This window comes from Camellia sinensis, chromosome 7 (genome assembly GCF_055761805.1).
Source record: "Camellia sinensis isolate YWXY chromosome 7, ASM5576180v1, whole genome shotgun sequence".
Taxonomy (NCBI): Eukaryota; Viridiplantae; Streptophyta; class Magnoliopsida; order Ericales; family Theaceae; genus Camellia; species Camellia sinensis.
In genome coordinates, this window is record NC_138967.1 from 187,400,643 (window position 1) to 187,419,940 (window position 19,298).

General features: G+C 32.3%; 2 protein-coding genes across 22 annotated transcripts; one reads left to right on the forward strand and one right to left on the reverse strand.

Moving 5' to 3' along the window:
* Positions 1-465: 465 nt before the first annotated feature.
* On the forward strand, positions 466-7,920 carry LOC114276262 (uncharacterized). The gene is made up of 3 exons (XM_028218056.2): positions 466-1,101; positions 5,330-5,461; positions 5,992-7,920. The coding sequence occupies exons 1-3, from the start codon at positions 691-693 to the stop codon at positions 7,567-7,569; spliced, it is 2,121 nt and encodes a 706-aa protein (XP_028073857.2). The 5' UTR covers positions 466-690; the 3' UTR covers positions 7,570-7,920.
* A 436-nt stretch (positions 7,921-8,356) lies between these two features.
* Positions 8,357-16,365, reverse strand: LOC114276273 (OVARIAN TUMOR DOMAIN-containing deubiquitinating enzyme 2). 21 transcript variants are annotated; one of them, XM_082880163.1, is made up of 10 exons: positions 16,302-16,365; positions 13,583-13,649; positions 13,423-13,468; positions 13,189-13,326; positions 12,955-13,063; positions 11,193-11,284; positions 11,032-11,097; positions 10,048-10,166; positions 8,748-8,823; positions 8,357-8,643 (listed from the first exon to the last, which is right to left on the reverse strand). In XM_082880163.1, exons 4-10 carry the CDS (start codon positions 13,309-13,311, stop codon positions 8,587-8,589), a joined length of 642 nt encoding a protein of 213 aa, XP_082736289.1. In that variant the 5' UTR covers positions 13,312-13,326; positions 13,423-13,468; positions 13,583-13,649; positions 16,302-16,365; the 3' UTR covers positions 8,357-8,586. The 21 variants fall into 21 exon arrangements, with proteins under 21 accessions (XP_082736289.1, XP_082736290.1, XP_082736297.1 ...); XM_082880164.1 differs by lacking the exon at positions 16,302-16,365 and adding an exon at positions 14,494-14,553 and having other exon boundaries at positions 11,032-11,094; XM_082880171.1 differs by lacking the exon at positions 16,302-16,365 and adding an exon at positions 14,494-14,553 and having other exon boundaries at positions 8,357-8,648; positions 11,032-11,094.
* Positions 16,366-19,298: the final 2,933 nt, after the last annotated feature.

Genomic DNA, 19,298 nt, shown 5'->3' on the forward strand with positions numbered 1-19,298 from the left:
ACGATGTCCGTTGTCGTTTCAAAATAATAACTTTTTTAGGAAATTTATTTATTTTTTATAGTATAATTATTGTCTTTAAAAATACTAATTTTCTAAAATTACCTTTAATGGTATGTTGTTTTGGAAATCTCAATTATCAAAATTATACTTTTTATGTTATTAATAAATTTAAAAGATAGATAAAATAGTAAATTTATATTATTTTATTCCTTAATTTTTAAAGAGGGATTACTATTGTGAAATAATGAAAAATAAAATAAAGAGTTAATATTTTAATTACTTATTTGATTTTTTAATTATTTTACTTTAATTAAAATAGTTATTTTTGAGAGGTTAATTGACATTTTTTTAATTGATTTGATAATTATAAAAAAAATAAAATAATTAAAAATTAAAAATAATATTTTATCTTATTAATTATTTTAATTTATTTTATTTTTTAATAGAATATGGTAACCAATCCTCAACCTGACGATGTATACAATTAGTACTGTAAATCTGTATGCGTCGTTTTCTCGAGAAAATCCTTGTCACGAAGTAACCTCTGTACTCTCTCTCTCTCCCTCTCCCTCTCTCACACACTCATCTCCAGACGAGTAATCGTTGAGAGCTCTCTCTCTCTCCTCAGCTCACTCTCTCTCTGACCTCACTCGAGGCTCTCTAAATGGCCACTGAATCCTACCGACAACGATGAAGATCACCGGCAAGACTGACCTCCATGCGATTATCTCTTCCAAAGGTCTAAACCCTACTACTCCAGATTCAGATCTTTGGCAAAAATCCAAGTCTCATAGACCACCTCGCCGGAAAGCGAGGAGTCCCGGGTTTTCCGGTACCGGAGTTAGGTTTTCGGCCGTGAAGCGGAGTAGCAGACCGGAAACCCCTCTCGTTCACTGGAAGTTCGATGACGGAGGAGACAAAGTTAAAGAAGAGAGGTCGTCGGCAGCGCCAGAGTTCGGTCTGAAAAGTCGCCGGAAGGTTAAAGAGGCGGTTTCGGCGAGGACGCTCGCGGCGGTGCTGTGGCGGTTACAGTTGCCGGAGAGTGGTGACAGAGGCGGCGAGAGGTGTGATTTGGGGAAGAATGATCGGTTAGGGTTTCAGGTACATTTGGATTTAAGATCTGTGATGTTTTGTTTTGAACACGAATTAAATGTGTGATTATTCTGAAACAATGATTGATTGTTGTCAATTGTAAACTAATTTAGTTTGTTTCTATTGATTCTTCAAGATGCTTTCTTGTACAGTTTTTGCATGGTAAGTATGATTGGTGAGAAAAATTGATACTCATGGAACAATGAACATGCGTAGAATAGAAGCATAAATCAGGAAGGAGTGATATGATAGTAAAACTTAAATTGACCAGGGATGTGATAATAAAAATTATATGAATTTATTTAATCTAATCAAGAGTATAGCGCTTGACAGAGCAAATAACGACAAAAATTGACATAAGATATGATAGTTAAAATGATAACTTCAATTCTAGTGCCTACATTTAGGTCATCCCTAAATCTATTGTGAAAAGATGCTTTTAGACATTTTAACATCTTTATTTACAGCATCTCCACTCCTCCCACTTTTCTTTTATCAAATTTAAATTTGATAAAAAATTGCTCAATAATATCTCCCGCATAGTTGTGTCAAATTGGAATTTGAATAGTGAATCGAAATCAAGGAAGTACGGATACGGATACGATACGATACGATACGGCGATACGACAAAATTTGAAAAATTAAGATACGGGTACAGCAGGGATACGTTCGTAAAAAATATTATTTTAACAATTTTTAGTAATGCAGTATGCATAAAAATAAAACTTAAAGCAAAAGACAATTTGATAAAGAAGAAAGATTCCTACAAAACTAAGAGTCTTCAAGGTCAATAGTTTCAACTTGTTCCTCTTCATCAGTGAATATCACAAGACCTTAGCTAAAGCCAAAGCCAAAAAACCATTCTTAAATAAAAATTTCAGCAAATATACTTTTTTAAGTCATCAATGATAGCTTAGGAAGCACGGATACGAATATGGTGATATGGGGATGTGGATATGGCGATATGTCAAAATTTGAAAAAGTATGACACGGGTACAGCGGGGATACATTCATAATTTTTTTTTTTTTTTTGTGATTTTAATAATGTAATATGTATGAAAATAAAACTTAAAGTAAATTAATAAATAAAGAGAGGGATTCCTATTAACCTAAAAGTGTTCAAACATTCATAAAACATCCAAAACTAAAAGCAAAAGCAAATGCAAATGCAAATTAAACATCATCCTTACATGTCAACACCAAAAAAAGAATGAGAGCAGAGAGAAGAAACGTGAGAGAGTGAGAAAGCGAGAGAGAAGTGAGAGAGACAACAAGGATACATCAATTTGACAAATTCTATTACTTAAGCTCTCACTATATTCCTCTTATGAAAGAACTAAACAAAATATTATACGTAATATGTAACTTCGAGTATTCGATACTTCAAAATTAAGTATCCGATACTTCAAAATTAATAAAAAATTAATTAAGAAGTATCCGATACTTTTAAGAAGTATCCGATACTTTTAAGAATTATCCGATACGTATCCGTGAGTATCCGAGGAGTATCGGTATCCGATAAGTATCCGATACGGATACGTCACCCTTTTTGAAGTATCCTTCATAGATCGAAATGATTTCATACCGAATTGTGAATTGAATTGAATTGAATCATAAATCGTAAAGATTCGGTCACATTTTATAAATTACTTAGAAAAATATATCTACATACTTGAATATTAAATATATTTTATGAATATGAAATATTAATATTTAGACTTAGATAAATGAAAATATTATGTTGAATGATGATCACATAGTTTAATAGATAATAAGTTAACAAAGGTTCCTATATGAGACACTATCTTACCTTTTCTTTTTTTTAGATATTTCTTATCAATCATTTTTAATAAAAGATAATAAATAATGACAAACTCTCAATTTTTAAAGTAACAATAATTTGACAACGATATTGATATTTGAACAATAAGCATACATACTTTTCAAGTAACAATGACCAAATAATAAGAAATAATTATTTAGGATCTTTTATTTTAAATCATAAAACATTTTAGAAGGTATAACTGACTTTACTCATGTAATATTAAACTATAATTTAATCAAATAGCAATAGATCATTCATGGTGTAAGTTATTTTAATGTTAAACATTTTTAGAAGATATATTATGATTGTTTAAAATGAAAAAAATAAGAAGAAAGCTTAAAACCTATAAAGCACGGATACTCCGAAATGGTTCCCGTACGCGTATCGGATACGTATCGGATACGGATACGCGCCTGATACGGCGGGATACGTATCAGATACGAGAAATAAAGTATCCAATTTTTTTTTTTTTAATTTTTGAATTTCGGATACGTCTAGGATACGCGAGGATACGGTCGGGATACGGCAGGGCAAAAAAATAAATTAAAAAACTTAAAATGGGGTCAAAGTATAAAATATAAAAATAAGATAAAATAAAACACACACAAAAAAAAAATAATCAACCAAACTTACCTAGGCCTAGGTCGAACAGCAACCGTGAAGGAGGAGGAGGAGGAGGAGTTCGTCGTCGTCTCTCGTCTCGAACAGCAGCTCAACGGTCGTCGATCAGGTTCGCGAACAGGAACTCCGCGGTCGTTGATCAAGTTCATCCCTCTCTCTCTCCCTTTCGCTCCCTCTCTGTCTGCCTCTCGCTCGATCTCACGAACTCTCCCTCTCCCTCCCGCTCGATCTGTTTGGTCTGGGTGGAGATGGACAGATCTTGATCTCATCTCCCCCCCCTCTTGGTCGATCTCTCTCTCCCTCTCCTTTTTATCTATGTCGTCTGCGTTGCATATTTATTTTTATTATTTTATTATTTTTTGTATGTATACTCTGTAAATAAAATAAAATAAATCAAATAAGATATTAAAAAAAAAAAAAAAAAAAACTTTGTATATGTGTTCAGTGTTACCTGAATCCTGATAAAACAAAATAAATCAAATAAGGTAAAAAAACTTATTAATAAATAAATAAATAAACTTATTAAAAATAAAGTTGTCTTTTGCTTCATAGGAATCTTTCTTTTTTTATCAAGTTGTCTTTTGATTTAAGTTTTATTTTTATGTATGTTACATTACTAAAAATTGTTGAAGTTTTATTTTATGTATGCTACATTACTAAAAATTGTTGAAGTTTTATTTTTATGCATGCTACATTACTAAAAATTGTAAAAAAAATATTTTTTATGAACGTATCCCCGCCGTATCCGTATCCTACTTTTTCAAATTTTGTCGTATCGCCGTATCCGTATCGTATCGTACCCGTATCCCATATCCATATCCGTGCTTCCTAACTTAAAACCATATTGAGTCTAATTAAATTTGATTGAATCTTATTAAAAACTCAAAAATCGCTAAAATAACAACGAATTATGTATATATATTGATTATTTTGGTATTAAACGCTATTAGAAGCTGCATTATGCTATTTTTACTAAAAGGAGAAAAAAGAGTTGAAAATATGTCGGATATGATAGTTTCAAAAATTGCATGAATCGTAAAAAGTGAATCGATTGTGAATCATGTAATTTACTAGAGATTCATTTTCAAAATAGATTCACTTATAGATTCGTATTGATTTTGCAAAAAATGTGAATCGAATTGCGAATCGTAAAATTCTGATAACAGAGATCTCCAATCCTTTAATCAAATGTTCATCAAGTCAAAAGAGTGTTTTTTTTTTTTAATCAAATTGAGAATTCATCAAATTTAAATTTGATGAAAATTTATAAAGATGAAATATTAGAGATGATTTTTTATTCCATTAGATCTGATGGACAGAAAATTTTAGGATTAGAGAGAAATTTTTAAAAAGATTTTGATGAAAATTTGATAAAAAGATTGTAGTAATTAATATCAAAATAAGCTTTTTACTCGTTTATATCAAATTAAGCTTTTTACTCAAATTTGGAATCAAATTAAATGAAAAAAATGGTGAAGAGTTGGAGATGCTCTTAGGAGTAATTATGATCCGGCTGATCACTGTTCAAGGATGCATTTCCTGTTTTTCGTTCTTTTGAACTGTCTACATGAAAATGTATGAACTCTTGCATCTTTTTCTTGTTAAAATTCCATATTTTCCTTTGACTTTTTTGCCATATCTGTAATAATGCCTTCCAAAATTTATGGTTTTCTCATTAAGATTTTGGTGTCTGTAGTTCTCGTACTCTTGATCAGGTAGGATTGGTTTTTAGGCCAATGTGGTCAGTTTTGGTAAATTATGAACCTGCTTATTGGTTTTTCTTCCCTGCAGTTTGGAGCTGGTCATATTGGTGTGCCAGATGTTGGTCATCACAATGGCAGCAGGGCATATGGTTCTGGAGGAAAGGATCTGATGCAAAGTCCTCATTCGGTCTCCGGTCTAAGAAATGGGTATTCGTGTAAGGTGCATTTCTTAGTCAAGACCCTTAATATTAAGATTAGCTATTCTTGACAAGGTGGATTGTGAACTGCTGTTTTTGGTTGTGTTTTTTATTTTTTATTTATGGGAAACACAAAAAAGTTGTGTAGTTTTTTATTTTCATTTTTGTGTTTGCACAACCAAACAAAGTGAGTTTGTTGAACTACTATAATTTGATGGCAGAATTTTGTCCATCCCAATTAGTTAATTAGATCATTTTGTTCATTAGATGATATTGTATAATTTCCCAACTGTTTGGTCTGTCAAATTATCGTAACATCTGACCATTGGGATTAAAAAGGGGAAATTTTGAAAAGAAAATGGTTATATGAAATGAAATGGTCCGTTGATGTTCGAATTGGTAGTTGCAACCATAACCAAGTCAGAGATCAATTTTCTTCTCTAATTTGGTTTCACTATCAAACTTATTGATGGGGCTTCTGTCTTATTTTGTATATTTTCATCTTGTTTTTGTTTCTCTACTCATTTGATCCTACCATGTTTGTGTTTTACAGTCTGAGCCTTCATTTCTATTTTCCAACTCTGCTATGGAAGGGGCGACAAAATGGGATCCTGTCAGCTCGAAAACATTGGATGAGGTGCAACGGATTTATGGCCCCTCAAAGCCTCTTCAACAAGAAGCAAGTACTAAATCAGCAGTATCTGCACTCAAGGTAGAACTTGAGCAAGCTCAGGCTCGTATCGATGAGCTCGAGACAGAGAGACGGTCCTCAAAAAAGAAACTCGAGCATTTCCTAAAGAAACTCAGCGAGGAAAGGGCCACATGGCGGAGCAGAGAACATGAGAAAATCCGTGCAATTATTGATGATATCAAAGCTGACTTGAACCGGGAGAGGAAAAATCGCCATAGGTTGGAAATTGTGAATTCAAAGTTGGTCAATGAGTTGGCCGATGCCAAGTTATTGGCGAAGCGCTATTTGCAGGACTATGAAAAAGAGCGGAAGGCTAGAGAGTTAATAGAGGAAGTATGCGATGAACTTGCTAAGGAAATCGGAGAAGACAAGGCTGAAGTCGAAGCATTGAAGAGGGAATCGATGAAACTCTGTGAGGAAGTTGAAGAGGAGAGAAAGATGTTGCAGATGGCGGAGGTGTGGCGTGAAGAACGGGTTCAGATGAAGTTGGTTGATGCGAAAGTGATGCTTGAAGAGAAGTATTCTCAGATGAATGAGCTTGTAGCGGTTCTAGAGACTTTTCTAAGTTCAAGAAGCGCAATCCCAGATGCGGAGGAGATGAGAAAAGCAGAGTTCCTTCGACAGACTGCTGGCTCAGTGAACATTCAAGAAATCAAAGAATTTACATACGAGCCTCCAAACCCAGATGATATTTTCTCAGTTTTTGAAGATGTAAATTTCAATGAAGCTGCCAATGAAAGAGAGATTGAACAATGTGTTGGATTCAGTCCTGCCAGCCATGCCTCTAAGGTTCACACCGTGAGTCCCGAAGTTAACATTTGCAATAAAGATATTATGCATAGACATTCTAATGCGTATCTTGATCAGAATGGCGATATAGAAGAAGATGGGAGTGGGTGGGAAACCGTGAGCCATCTTGAGGATCAGGGCTCGAGTTATTCACCCGAGGGGAGTGACCCATCAGTTAACAAGATTTGTCGTAACAGTAATGTGTCAGCGAGTGGAACGGAATGGGAAGAAAATGTATGTGAGGAGACACGAATAACGGAAATTAGTGAAGTCAGTGCAGTACCAAAGACACATTTGAAGAAGGTATCATCCATTTCCCGGCTTTGGAGATCATACCCAAATAATGGCGAAAACTTCAAGATAATCTCAATGGTGGAAGGGATGAATGGAAGGCTTTCCAATGGAAGGATTTCTAATGGAGCAAGCAATTCTCCGGATAGGGGATCGGCTAATGGAAAGCCTGGCTCCCCGGATTTGGCAGGGCAATGGAGCTCACCAGAGTCGGGGAATCCACACATAAATCGAGCAATGAAAGGGTGCATTGAATGGCCACGCGGTATGCAAAAGGGTAGTTTGAAAGCAAAGCTTTTGGAAGCAAGGATGGAAAGTCAAAAGATCCAATTACGCCAAGTTCTCAAGCAGAAGATTTAGATTTATCAAGTTTTGGATGAACAAAGCCGCCTCATGAAATTTCCAAATGAATCAGCTGGAAATGTGGTGTTTTGCCCATGCCATTCTCAAATTCTACAAGGGTTTCCATTTTCACTGCTGCTTGGCAACGATGATCTTTGATGGAACAGGTGGGTTGTACTCTCTGTTGTGAGATGGTTGTACCATGGCTTTTTGCTTTTTTAGGGTAGAGCATCCTATTTACAAGTGAACTCATAAAGCAACCTGTGCTCTGCTTGTATTGTCCTATTTACCAAATGTGGCACAATTAAGGAAAACAAATTTATGGTAGAGGCTGAAATGATAATATATTCTTATCTTTGTATTTTGTAATTTTTTGTGGAATATGTCTCTTTAATTTGAGCAATGATAAAAATAAAAAATAAATAAATTATTGTAGATAATGGAAGATGACGGAATTTTATTTCTTTTGTTTTTTTGGTTAAGCAGAGATTAATTGGTCACGGGCATGAAGCCACACACACATTATTTCTATTAACCCATTAAAAATTTTATAAAAAAAATTATTACAATTTTATACTTAAGCACAATTACTAGTAAATTAAAAAACATGGGAACATAAAAAAAATAAAAATAAAAATAAATTAAAAAAAGGAACTTTATCAACTTGTTCTGACCTAAGAGAATAAGCTCATAAGTTGCATCTTATTTCAACAACGAGAAACTCCAAGATTACTAAATAATTTTAGTAATAAAGATCAGAAACAATTAAATCAAACTCAAATACTACTTTGAAATCCTCCAAACATGATTCATAACAAAGGGATACCTTTTCTTTTTTGCATTATGGCACAATACAACAACAAAACATAATACAACAATCCTTGGCCAAATAAATTAGACAAGCTTATTGATCCCACTTCGACTATCCAATGAGAGAACTTATTGACTAACCATACCAATCAACATACTAGTCTGAACAAGCTCATTGAAAGAGAAATTGTTTAATTTCTGTTTTCTATATCCTCCTGATTTCTATCATCTAAATTCTTGAAAGTTGACATGTCCTGTTGCTTGTGCATGCTTCATAGCCCCCTGAACTTGAAATGAAAATTGAGAGTGAAGGACTTTGAGCTAAGTTGGGAACAATGCCGACAACTACGAGAACAATAATGTTAATAGCAGTGTTGAGAGCAAACCTTTTGGCCAACAACTCCAATCTGGCAGACCTCGCATCGCAAAGTGAAGTTGGCAGTGTCAGTGTAACTCCTTTTCCTAAAAGCAGCAGAATAAAATCAATACATGATTGTAATACAAGCAGGTTATTAAATAGACAATAACCACAGTTGGAAGCAGAAAAAAAGAGTGTCACCAAGATTAGAAAATTAATGTGACAAACACGAATAGGCCATCCAATATCATAGCCACAAGAAAATCCAACCAATGTTTACCTGACCCCACATTGTGTTAAAATAAAAATAGATGCAAGTATTTTGAAATATGATCATTGATTGAGAAAACAAGAAAAAATTTCGATTCTATTCTCCAATTGTGCATTCCTTTTTCCAACTTCATGGGGATACCATCCCTTCCACAGAGTAGGACTTAAATCCCTTTCCTCAGTAATGGGGAAATTGCCATGAGACACTAAGTTGATAGAGAGGACTTAAACATCAAAAAATGGGATGGATAAACTAGAGATTAGCGATGCCCCTGTTATTTGACCAACCAAAAAAAAAGTCACGGCAGAGAATTGAGCAAGTGTTTCTAGTATGTTGTCAATTTGTAATCACTAACTAGCAATAGGAAATTAAGGAGAACCTGGTTCTTAACAATGTGTGGTGGATATGGGGCAAGCTCAACTAAATTGTGAACAAATTGGAATTCCACCAAATATCATGAAAAGCTTACTATAGTTCAAGTTGAGCACAGCTCCAACACAATTTTTTTTTTATATATTTGGGGTACATTGAAGGCCGTAACCTGGGGGAGGGGGAGCCTTGCCACTGGCAAGACCTGAACCCTTGACCCCCTAATGAGGTGCAGGGGGCCTGACCGACTAAACTAGTCCCAGTAGGTTGAGCTCAAGTACAACTTACCGTAATCAATACAGGGTCAAGAAATTCCATAACCAGGTCAACTTAGCTGTTATGCCCGACAGTGAATGGTTTTAAACACATAATGCCACAAGTATAATTAGACAGCAAAGATATGTTATAAATATCAGCAATACTAAACGTCTGTAACATATCATATAATGTACACATGGCATGCAATCTAGAGGATCAAGAATGAATGATTAATAGGTCTTCAACAGACAAATATTAGATTGACTAGATTCCAATCAAAAGAAGAACAAATGATAATAGTGAACCACCTAACTTTTTCGGTTTAAGGAAAATTTCAAAGTAAATCAATGTATACTATATAACAGTGTATGTAAATTTAAAACGAAAGAAAAGAAAGTTGTTTAGGCATTAATGAGGCAACATTTAATACCTTTGTTGTTCCTTAGCAAGATTGAGAGCAAGCCTTTCAATGGGTCCAATAGTCCTATCCTTCTGTACAGTAAATATTGTCTGATCAAACTCTTCTGGAGCTCCATTATAGAAAGATATCTGTAATCCAAGACATGAAATCAAGCACCGCATGAGGTAAAATACATAAAACAACATATCTAAGACTGGGGATTGAAAGTCAGAAGTGATTCAAGATTATAGAAGCATGGCAGGTGAAACAAGTAGAAATTTGTACGATCAGATTGTACTGCAAATACCATTTTTTGGCCACCCTTATCATCTGAACCCCAATATAAAACAAAACTTCCACTTAATAAATAATGTACTTTGCTCACAATTGCTTTTTACAATGTGAAAATGAATTTGATAGATGGCTATTGGATTGTTATGAGTCAGACATTAGCAACATAAAAAGTTAAAAAGCATCAGAGGCAGACATCTAATAAATCCTCCTCATACAGGGAAAACACTGCAAGACTAAGGCTCCATACAGTTGTCAAGAATCTTGTGTGAGAAAGTTGTTCCCAAGAAAAGTGTAGTAAAGGAAAAGAAACCTTGTTTTTCCATGTGTTCATTTGTCAGAAAAAGGAAGGTATATTGTTGAGGTTCCTACAAAATCTTCTATGTTTTGCATGACATGTTTTGAGGGAAAACTTATAGTGGGACAGTTAAGATATGGGTTTCACAACTTTCTTGCTAACTGAACATGAAAAAAGTTATTAGAAGGTTAATTTTCCTATACCTTACTTCCTCTTTCTGACAACTAAATGGGGCCTAAGGTGCATACACAGGATATATGGTATTGTGTCCGTATACCTTTTTTTTTTTTACAAGTACATTTTGTCTGTATGTCATTCCGCCAAAATAATGACCATAGTGATAATCAAAATTTATTTCAAACACATATATGCATACATATACATGAATCTATACACAAATAGAGAGAGAGAGAGAGAGAGCATACAGCCAAAGCATCGTAATGGATGCCATCATAAATTAGCATAACCCTTTCATGATAGTTCTTTCCCTGCTAAACAGTAACCCCCAAGGAAAGGATATTCAAAATTCAAGCCATGCTAGCTTACAAGCTTAAGATGAACATGACAGCACATCACCAACGCTAACCTGCCCATACAAATCACATCTTGTGGTTTGGATATCGTATGCTGCAATTTCACGTCCATAATAATCTGCCAATATTGCAAGCTCAATGGCACCTTCACAAGTCAAATATATGAAAAGAATTAGCTGAATGATTCAGAGAACTAACATTAACAATATCTTCTTGATTCTGGTAAAACAAATATCTACGTAGACTTCCAGGCTGATCAAACATGTACGACTTGCATGATGAGAAGCCAACAATTAATCAAACCTTAGAAATTCAACACTTGGATATTTGCCTTGTATATATGCACTTTGGCTTATTTTAATTGCAATCAAAGGACAACACAAGCTCCAAATAAGGTGCATATAGAGCTTGAAAATAGTAAATTTTCAAAAAAGTTAGACACATTAAGCATCTTAACTCATGTCCCAATAGTATATACGAAAATGTAGCATGACAGAAAAACATGAAGAAATTATTGAACCTCACAAACATAATTCTGACCCACATAGTTAGAATTTCTAAAATTTCTTCTTTTCTGTCTTCACAACATAAAGAAAACATAGTTTTATGGGGAACTCTTTAAATTTTTCATGAATATCAACAACGCAACATCTAATCACTACATAATGTCTGGTCAATGCATGCAACATCAAATATTACCATCCAATGAACTTTTAATTAGATTATGACTTATGACCACCTCATCCCAAATGTTCTTAGAGTCAACCTTAGTGCCCTTTTTTGTGAACCCCATTACAGATATAGTTGTCAAAAGAAATTTAAATTACAAAGTGTATTTATGTTTGTTGAAAAGCCCAAACACAGGACACAGCAATTTCAAAAAAATAGGGACACAGACACTGCGGAGACACAACAATAAAATATGTTTTCATATTTTTTTATTTGCTATCTAAATTAATACTACATCCACAAACAATCAATATTAACAAAAACTCTAATTCTATATTTTTAAAAAAAAAATTAAATTAACACTTATAGTTTATTAAGTATTTAAATCTAAGAAACAGATAATAAACATTCAACATCCAACATTCATCAAAAGCACTAAAGAAAATGAGAGAAAAGACAAGTTGGCATGTCCCTCCTTGTGTCCCCAAAGTGTCCCCTGAAAATAAATTAATTAAGGGAACACGTCATGTGGCGTGTCCCATACATGTCCCTGTCCATGTGTTTGACATGGCTACGGCACTTGTTTTGAAGTGTCGGTACTTTATAGGTTCAAACTAGCATGATTGCTAAAGTGCAGAACCAACATTGGCACCACTTCAATCCCATTCAAAGCTGCTTAGAAGATGATAAAGTCTTCAGACTCTGAAAGGAATATAATTCAAAACACATGACATATTTAAGAGAACAAATGCTTAACAAGAGGACAAACTATTAATTCACCAAGATTAACTTTATCCATCAGGACACACCATAGAAACTAGTGGATTCTACATTACATAAATTTCAATTTTCAAGTGTAGAGACATAAGTGGTATTTTTTGGCCGAGTCATCTTATTGTAGACCTAGTCAAAGAGCAAGGCCAGACAAGCAGCACACATAACAGGAAGACAGATATCACTTTGTGAAGTGACGAGATAGATCCACAGTGAACCGTGATCCTGTGATTACCACAACGGGGATATTTAGGATGGAGCAGCTCTGAGAAGGCAAGCAGTCACAAGCAATTTCATTACATGGACCCATATAAATATCTCATGTACTACAAGCAGGTCACAATCAGAAGATAAAAGAAGTTCAAAACACACCTCCCCACTTCTCTGGGTTAAGAATCCAAGCACGGTACTCTTCATTTGGCTTCCCAAGGAATGCTTCAGAATATTGTGTCGGATCACTGGCCATCGTTGCAGCTATAACCTTCAAAAATGAAAGGACAAAAACGGTAAGATACAAAATGGATATATGATTACCAAAGCAACAAGGGAAGTGTAAAATTAGAAAGATACCAATACCAAATCTGACTTGTTATTTTATAACATTACCTCCATTTCCATATCATGGGTCATAAATGCAGTAAATTCATGCAACATGAAACAAAATAGTAATTGTTTTAGAAAGCCAAGTACACGTGACAGATCACATGTGATGAGAGTTTCAAATGCCATGGATCACCTACTTCCCTATTTAGGTTTCAGAAAACAACAAGATGTTATTATGGCTGAAATACAAACTTTTAAAGATCAACTCTATATATGTGTATTGGCGGGATTGATAACCTGTCTCAACTGAGGAGCTTTATGTTTGTCATGGTCCATAACATAACTGCAAATAAAAAGAAACAACAAAAATGAAAACATTAAAAAAAATGGACAAAATATGTGCTCCCAAATTAAAAAGATTGAAAAGAATTCTTATTTAGAACTTGAAAAGCTTTACCCAACAGCATTGAAGAGGCAGCTGTTATCTGAGGGAATGACCCTCCTAACAATAGTACCCTCCATCCCTGAAAAAAAAAAAAAAAAAAAATTGTATCAAGTACATGGTTTGAAATAACGGTATCGGATATGTATTGGTATCAGCAGCACGGTCATATCATATATCGGCCGAAATATTGGTAAAAGTCGGTATCGAAAGTAAAATCTCAATATGTATTTGCTGATATTTAAAACCCTAATTAAATCTAATATAGAAGTAAATGGAGAGTTGATAGATCCCTATCAATAGATGACAAAACTAACTAAAAATGTCACATGGGTATCCGAAGTCTAAAATCTCAACCCTAATTAGGTACTTCAACAATCTAATATAGAAGTAAATGGAAAGTTGATCCCTATCAATAGATGATAAAACTAACTAAAAATATGATTAGAGTCAGATTATGCTAAGAAAAGAAGAACAATTCATAGAAAAATTCAATAGATAATTGACAATAGCAACATGAAAAATACTCAGCACTCTTGAGGAAAAAAAAGAAAAAGGCACACACACAGACAATAAACTCAACAAAACCAAACAGGTCTGCAATTTTGAATTCATATAAAGAATGACAGAGAATAAACAGAATATATCTAAAACCCTGCCTAAAACATCACAGAATTATACCCAAAAAAAAAAATTTATAATCTTTACGGGTGAACAAAGAAAAACGAAACCAAACCCAATTCAAATAAGAAAAATCAAACCAAACCCAATTCAAAAAAGAAGTGATTATGGAGACAGAAAAACTGACTAGAACAATACCCAGAAATGTTAAACAGATACAGGAAAAGAAATGTTGAATTGGGTGAGTTGTAGATTTGTGGAGTATGTACCAAAAATTTTGATTGCTTGAGAGTAAAGAAAATTACAAAGATGAGGGAAGAGAACGAGGACACGCAGGTGTATCTGAAAGAGATAATAATCACAATCTGTTTGGTTGTGAATTCAAATCAATTTTCAACACGTGAGTTCGCGCATGACGTTTGGATACGACGTTCAAAAGTTGATTACGCGTGTTAATTCAAATTACATTTTCAAAATCTGTATGGCAGCTTGTATCTCCACTTTCAACGTTTCTGCCTTCTTCCTCTTTTAATCTGAAAAGCTTCCATGTCCTTCTCCATCATCTCTGAAAATTCCGCGTGTAATTTCTCTATGTGCTCTCTTTTCTCAAAAAGAGAAGTGTTGACCACATCACTTCGAGATTGCACAGACATTATCTGCAAAAAAAATTCTGGAGCTATTCTTTATGAAAACTTCCTTCCTTTTCTTTGATCTTATCTCTTATACTGAAATCACTTTTTAATCAATAACAGCAAGAAATGCTTTCCAACACCTTTTCGTGAAGTTGTTCCGTGTTTGATTCCATGCCCACAATATTATTTTTCATCCTGGACAAATAAAATATCAAACATATTCTTGTTGTCCATGTTGCAACAGATACGAAACTGAGAAATGGTGCGAGATGGGATGACCGGCCGGATGGCCGGTCGGTTGTCCGCCCGGTTGTCCTGGTCCGACAATCTATTCTTCGACTATCTGGAGGTTCAGGTTCAGAAGGTTCAGAAAGTTCATGTTGTTTTTTTTTTTTTTTACTTTTTATTTCTTATCTATTATTTTTTTATAATATTATTAATTTTTTAATAATATTACATCCGTATACGACTTTATTACAAAATTAATAAAGTGTAATAAATGAGAAAAAAAATTGATAATGTTTTGTAAGGTTTACGTTATGATTTGTATTTTAAAATATTAAACTTAGGGGTTGTTTGAAGTGTCCTAAATAAATGCACTTTTTGTCTTTTTAGACTAAAAAGTTGAGGGAAAAAATATGGATGTTTGGATTAACTTTTTGATTTTTTATGGAAAAATGTGTATTAAAAAATTGTATAAATTAGTGTGTAAAGGAAAATTAAGATTGGGAGTTATGCAGTCGTAATTTTTGACCTTTGGTGAATAGTGATAACTTTTTGACTTTTTGACTTTTTTGGGAGTTACCAACTTGGCCTTAGTGTATTTATGTTAATTTTTATTAATATGTATTCTCAAAAGTTGTTGACTTTAACAAAATTTTAGGAAAAAATAAAAAAGGTATTGCACAAAATAATTGACTAAGATTTATTTTAAAATGAAAACAAAATTTGAAAAAAAAAATTATTCAAAAAAATTACTGAAAAAAAATTACTTGAAAAACAAAATAACAAAACAAAAAAAGGAAAAAATATATATAAAATAATTGACATAGGTTTATTTTAAAATGAAAAAATTATTTGGAAAAAACAATTATTCAAAAAAATTACTAAAAAAAATTAATTGACAAAAAAAATCAATTTTTAATTTCAATATTTTAAAAATAGTTTGGTTATTATTGTTGATAAAAAATATGGATATCGGTATATGAGTTGTGTGTTTGATGATAAATTATTGGTTGAATTAAATTTTGAAAACTATTTTCAAAACACATCACCAAACAAATTTTCACCTTTCACATGACACATTAAACTTTCAAAACTTAATTCAAAATACATCTTCAAAACACAATTCAACACTCATTTTAAAAACCATAAACAAACAAATTTTCTACATTCAAATCATAATTCTATAACCCACAAACTCAAAATACAACTCATACTCTCAAATCACATTTACAAAACACAACCAAACGCAGGCTTACTTTCTTTTGTTTAATTTTTCCTGAGAAAATGGGGTGTTCAAAATGGCGCATATATATCTATACTACCGGTTGCCACACGCGATTCGTATATTATTTAAATAAATAAAAATAAAAAAAAAAATTTACTATATGGTATGTGCTAGTCAAGTGATAAGAATCTTATTCATTTGATATAAGTTTAAAGTTCAAGTCTCCACCACTCATCTATCTATTTTTTTTTTTTAATTTTAAATAAAAAAGTGAACACATAACAGCATAAAAAACAAAACTTTAAAACACCGTAAAAGATGTTCACTTTATAATAATATAGATATATATGTGGGGATGAAAGAGAGGAGATTTTGGTTGATAACGGGTGGGATTTTTTTTTGAATTTTGTAATAAAAAAAAATAATTAAATTCTATTCTTTTAAAAATATAATTTTATATTTTACTTAATTTTGATCATTTTGATCTACTTAATTTTATACTCGACCCTATATTATCAATGCTTTCTTGAACTTTATTTTATTAGAATTTGGTTGGATTAAATATAATTGAGATGGGTAATTTTGTTATTTTACGAGAAAATGATCTCTATTATCACACTAATAATGTAGGATAAGATTTTTTTTTTTACAAATAAAGTATAAATTTTCTTAATGTGTATTATTTATAGATTATATGTTTTACTTAAAAATGTATATAATAAAAAATATACAAATTTAACAAGATTTATAATAAACTATTTAGTTGTGTAATAACTTTTTAAGAGATTTAAATTCTTTACAATAGACTCATAAAACTAATATTTTAGGGGTTGCTAGTGATTTATTTATATGTTATTATTTAGTTATAATTTTATTTTATTTTTTTAAATGTGATTAATTTATATAGTGAAACGGCTTCTATAATGATGTTTTATTAACAACATGGGTGACTGATAGGGATGATAAAGCACCCATGTGACTAGAGCGGGACCATTCTTACGTTGCTCTTAAAACATAAACATAAAAATTTAATTCATATTATATTTATTACATTATTTGTACTCAAAATTTTCTTTTTATCTTAGATATTTATATATATATATATATACACATTGACAGAATCAGAAAATTAAATCAAAGATGGCACTTATTAATTATAATATTGAAATTTTTTTCAAAAATATTTCACATAAATTTTTACGATTGACATTGAGAAAGATAAAAAAAAATGATGTTATTTGTAGCTAATATATTATGGACAATACAAAAAAAGCTATGAATATAAGTCTTAAAATAAATTATAAAATGATAAAGTAATTTTTTTTTACAAAATTTGAGTAAAAAATCAATATAATGATAATACCACGTCATTATTGATATGTGATAGCATCAACCAATAATAAAAAAACATATGGAGGGTGAACCTCATATGTCAAATATAACTAACAATCCAATAAATATCTTCATAATAAGATTAGTAGGTGTTTAGCATGCACTAAAAAAGTGTATTTTTTTGGGATACATACACTTATTTAGGTCACGTCTATCCATATCTCCTCTTTACTTTTTCTATTCACTTTCTTAACTTTTTTACACATGTTTTTTTTATAAAAATTGAAAAAATATACTTATTTGGAACATCACAAACCATGTCAATAATAATAGATGTTACCATTATATTAAAAAAATATTATAAATTTTTCATAATAATAATGTAACTTATCGTAATATTTTAATTTTTAATTAAAATAATCATTATTATCCTCATAATTTTAAAAATATTGTTGACATTTTACGCTAAATAATATTTTTATAATTTTAAAAAAAATAATTTTTTATATTTGGTCAAAAAAAAAAAAACAAAATGAGAAGTCCAAAACTCTGGAGGGGCACGTGACCCCTGACTCCGCTCTATCTCCCCCTATATATATATATATATATATATGAGATAAGATTCGAAAACAAGCATCTCATCTTTTAAGGTACTTTTTTATCTTGGTTATATAAGGATCCCCTTTCTTGTTTTTGGTTTTTTTTTTTTTTTTTTGGGATAACTTCAACTTCCATAATAATAATAATAATAATAATAATAAATAATACAAAGTTAGGCAAGCCCATGTTTTGGCTGCTAGCGTCTCTTTAGTACCAAACTAGTGTGGTCCCTCTCTTCGGGTGGACGTTTGGTTTTGTTTTTATTTTTATTTTTAAAAATAAAAATCAAATTGAAGGTAACATAAAAATATTTATTTGACAAATTATTTCATGTACTTAAACATGAAGTAGCAAAAGAATTTGCTTAAATTTTAGAGGTGTATCACTGTACCAATGCAACAACAAAACAATTCTATGCATTCATGGAGAACTTTGATTGAGTTTTCAATTTAAAAAATAATAATAATAATAATTTGGTGGAAAAATGATAAAATTTTAAAAATCACTATTATCCTATGATTTATCTTTTTGATGTGAAAATAATCTTTATGATTTTCAATTTTGTTAAATTAATTTCTAATTTTTAAAAAAATTAAAAACAAGTTTGGAAGATTCAACAAATAAGAAAAGCAAAATTAGAGTTTCAAAACTTGTAGCAGCCGGCGGTAGGAAAGGGGTTTCCAGCGGCCCCCGACCTCCTCTCCCCTTCTCTTACCCCTCTTTTCTCTCTCCTTTACTTGCTTTGCTATCCAATAATTTGGAAGTTCTGGCTTTCCACCCCGTCCCTCCTTTGTGAGGTGTTTCCCTCTCCTCTCCATCAACTCAGGGAGTGGCTTCACGGATCTGCCATCACCACCGCCAGTTTCTCAGCCCTCTTCCGCGCTGCCTTTACCTTTGCCAGACTCGCCGACGCCACTACTGTCGGTAGTTTGCTTGGATGTGGTTTTGGATCTTGTCTTGTTTGTTTTCTTTTTATTTTTTCTTCTGTTTGGTTGTTGTTTTGGGGTTTATCTGGTTTTAAGCCCTCTGTTTTGGGTTTGTTTGGCTATTTTCTTTGAGTCTATCAGTGCAAATTTGTTTCAATTTACCCTCTATG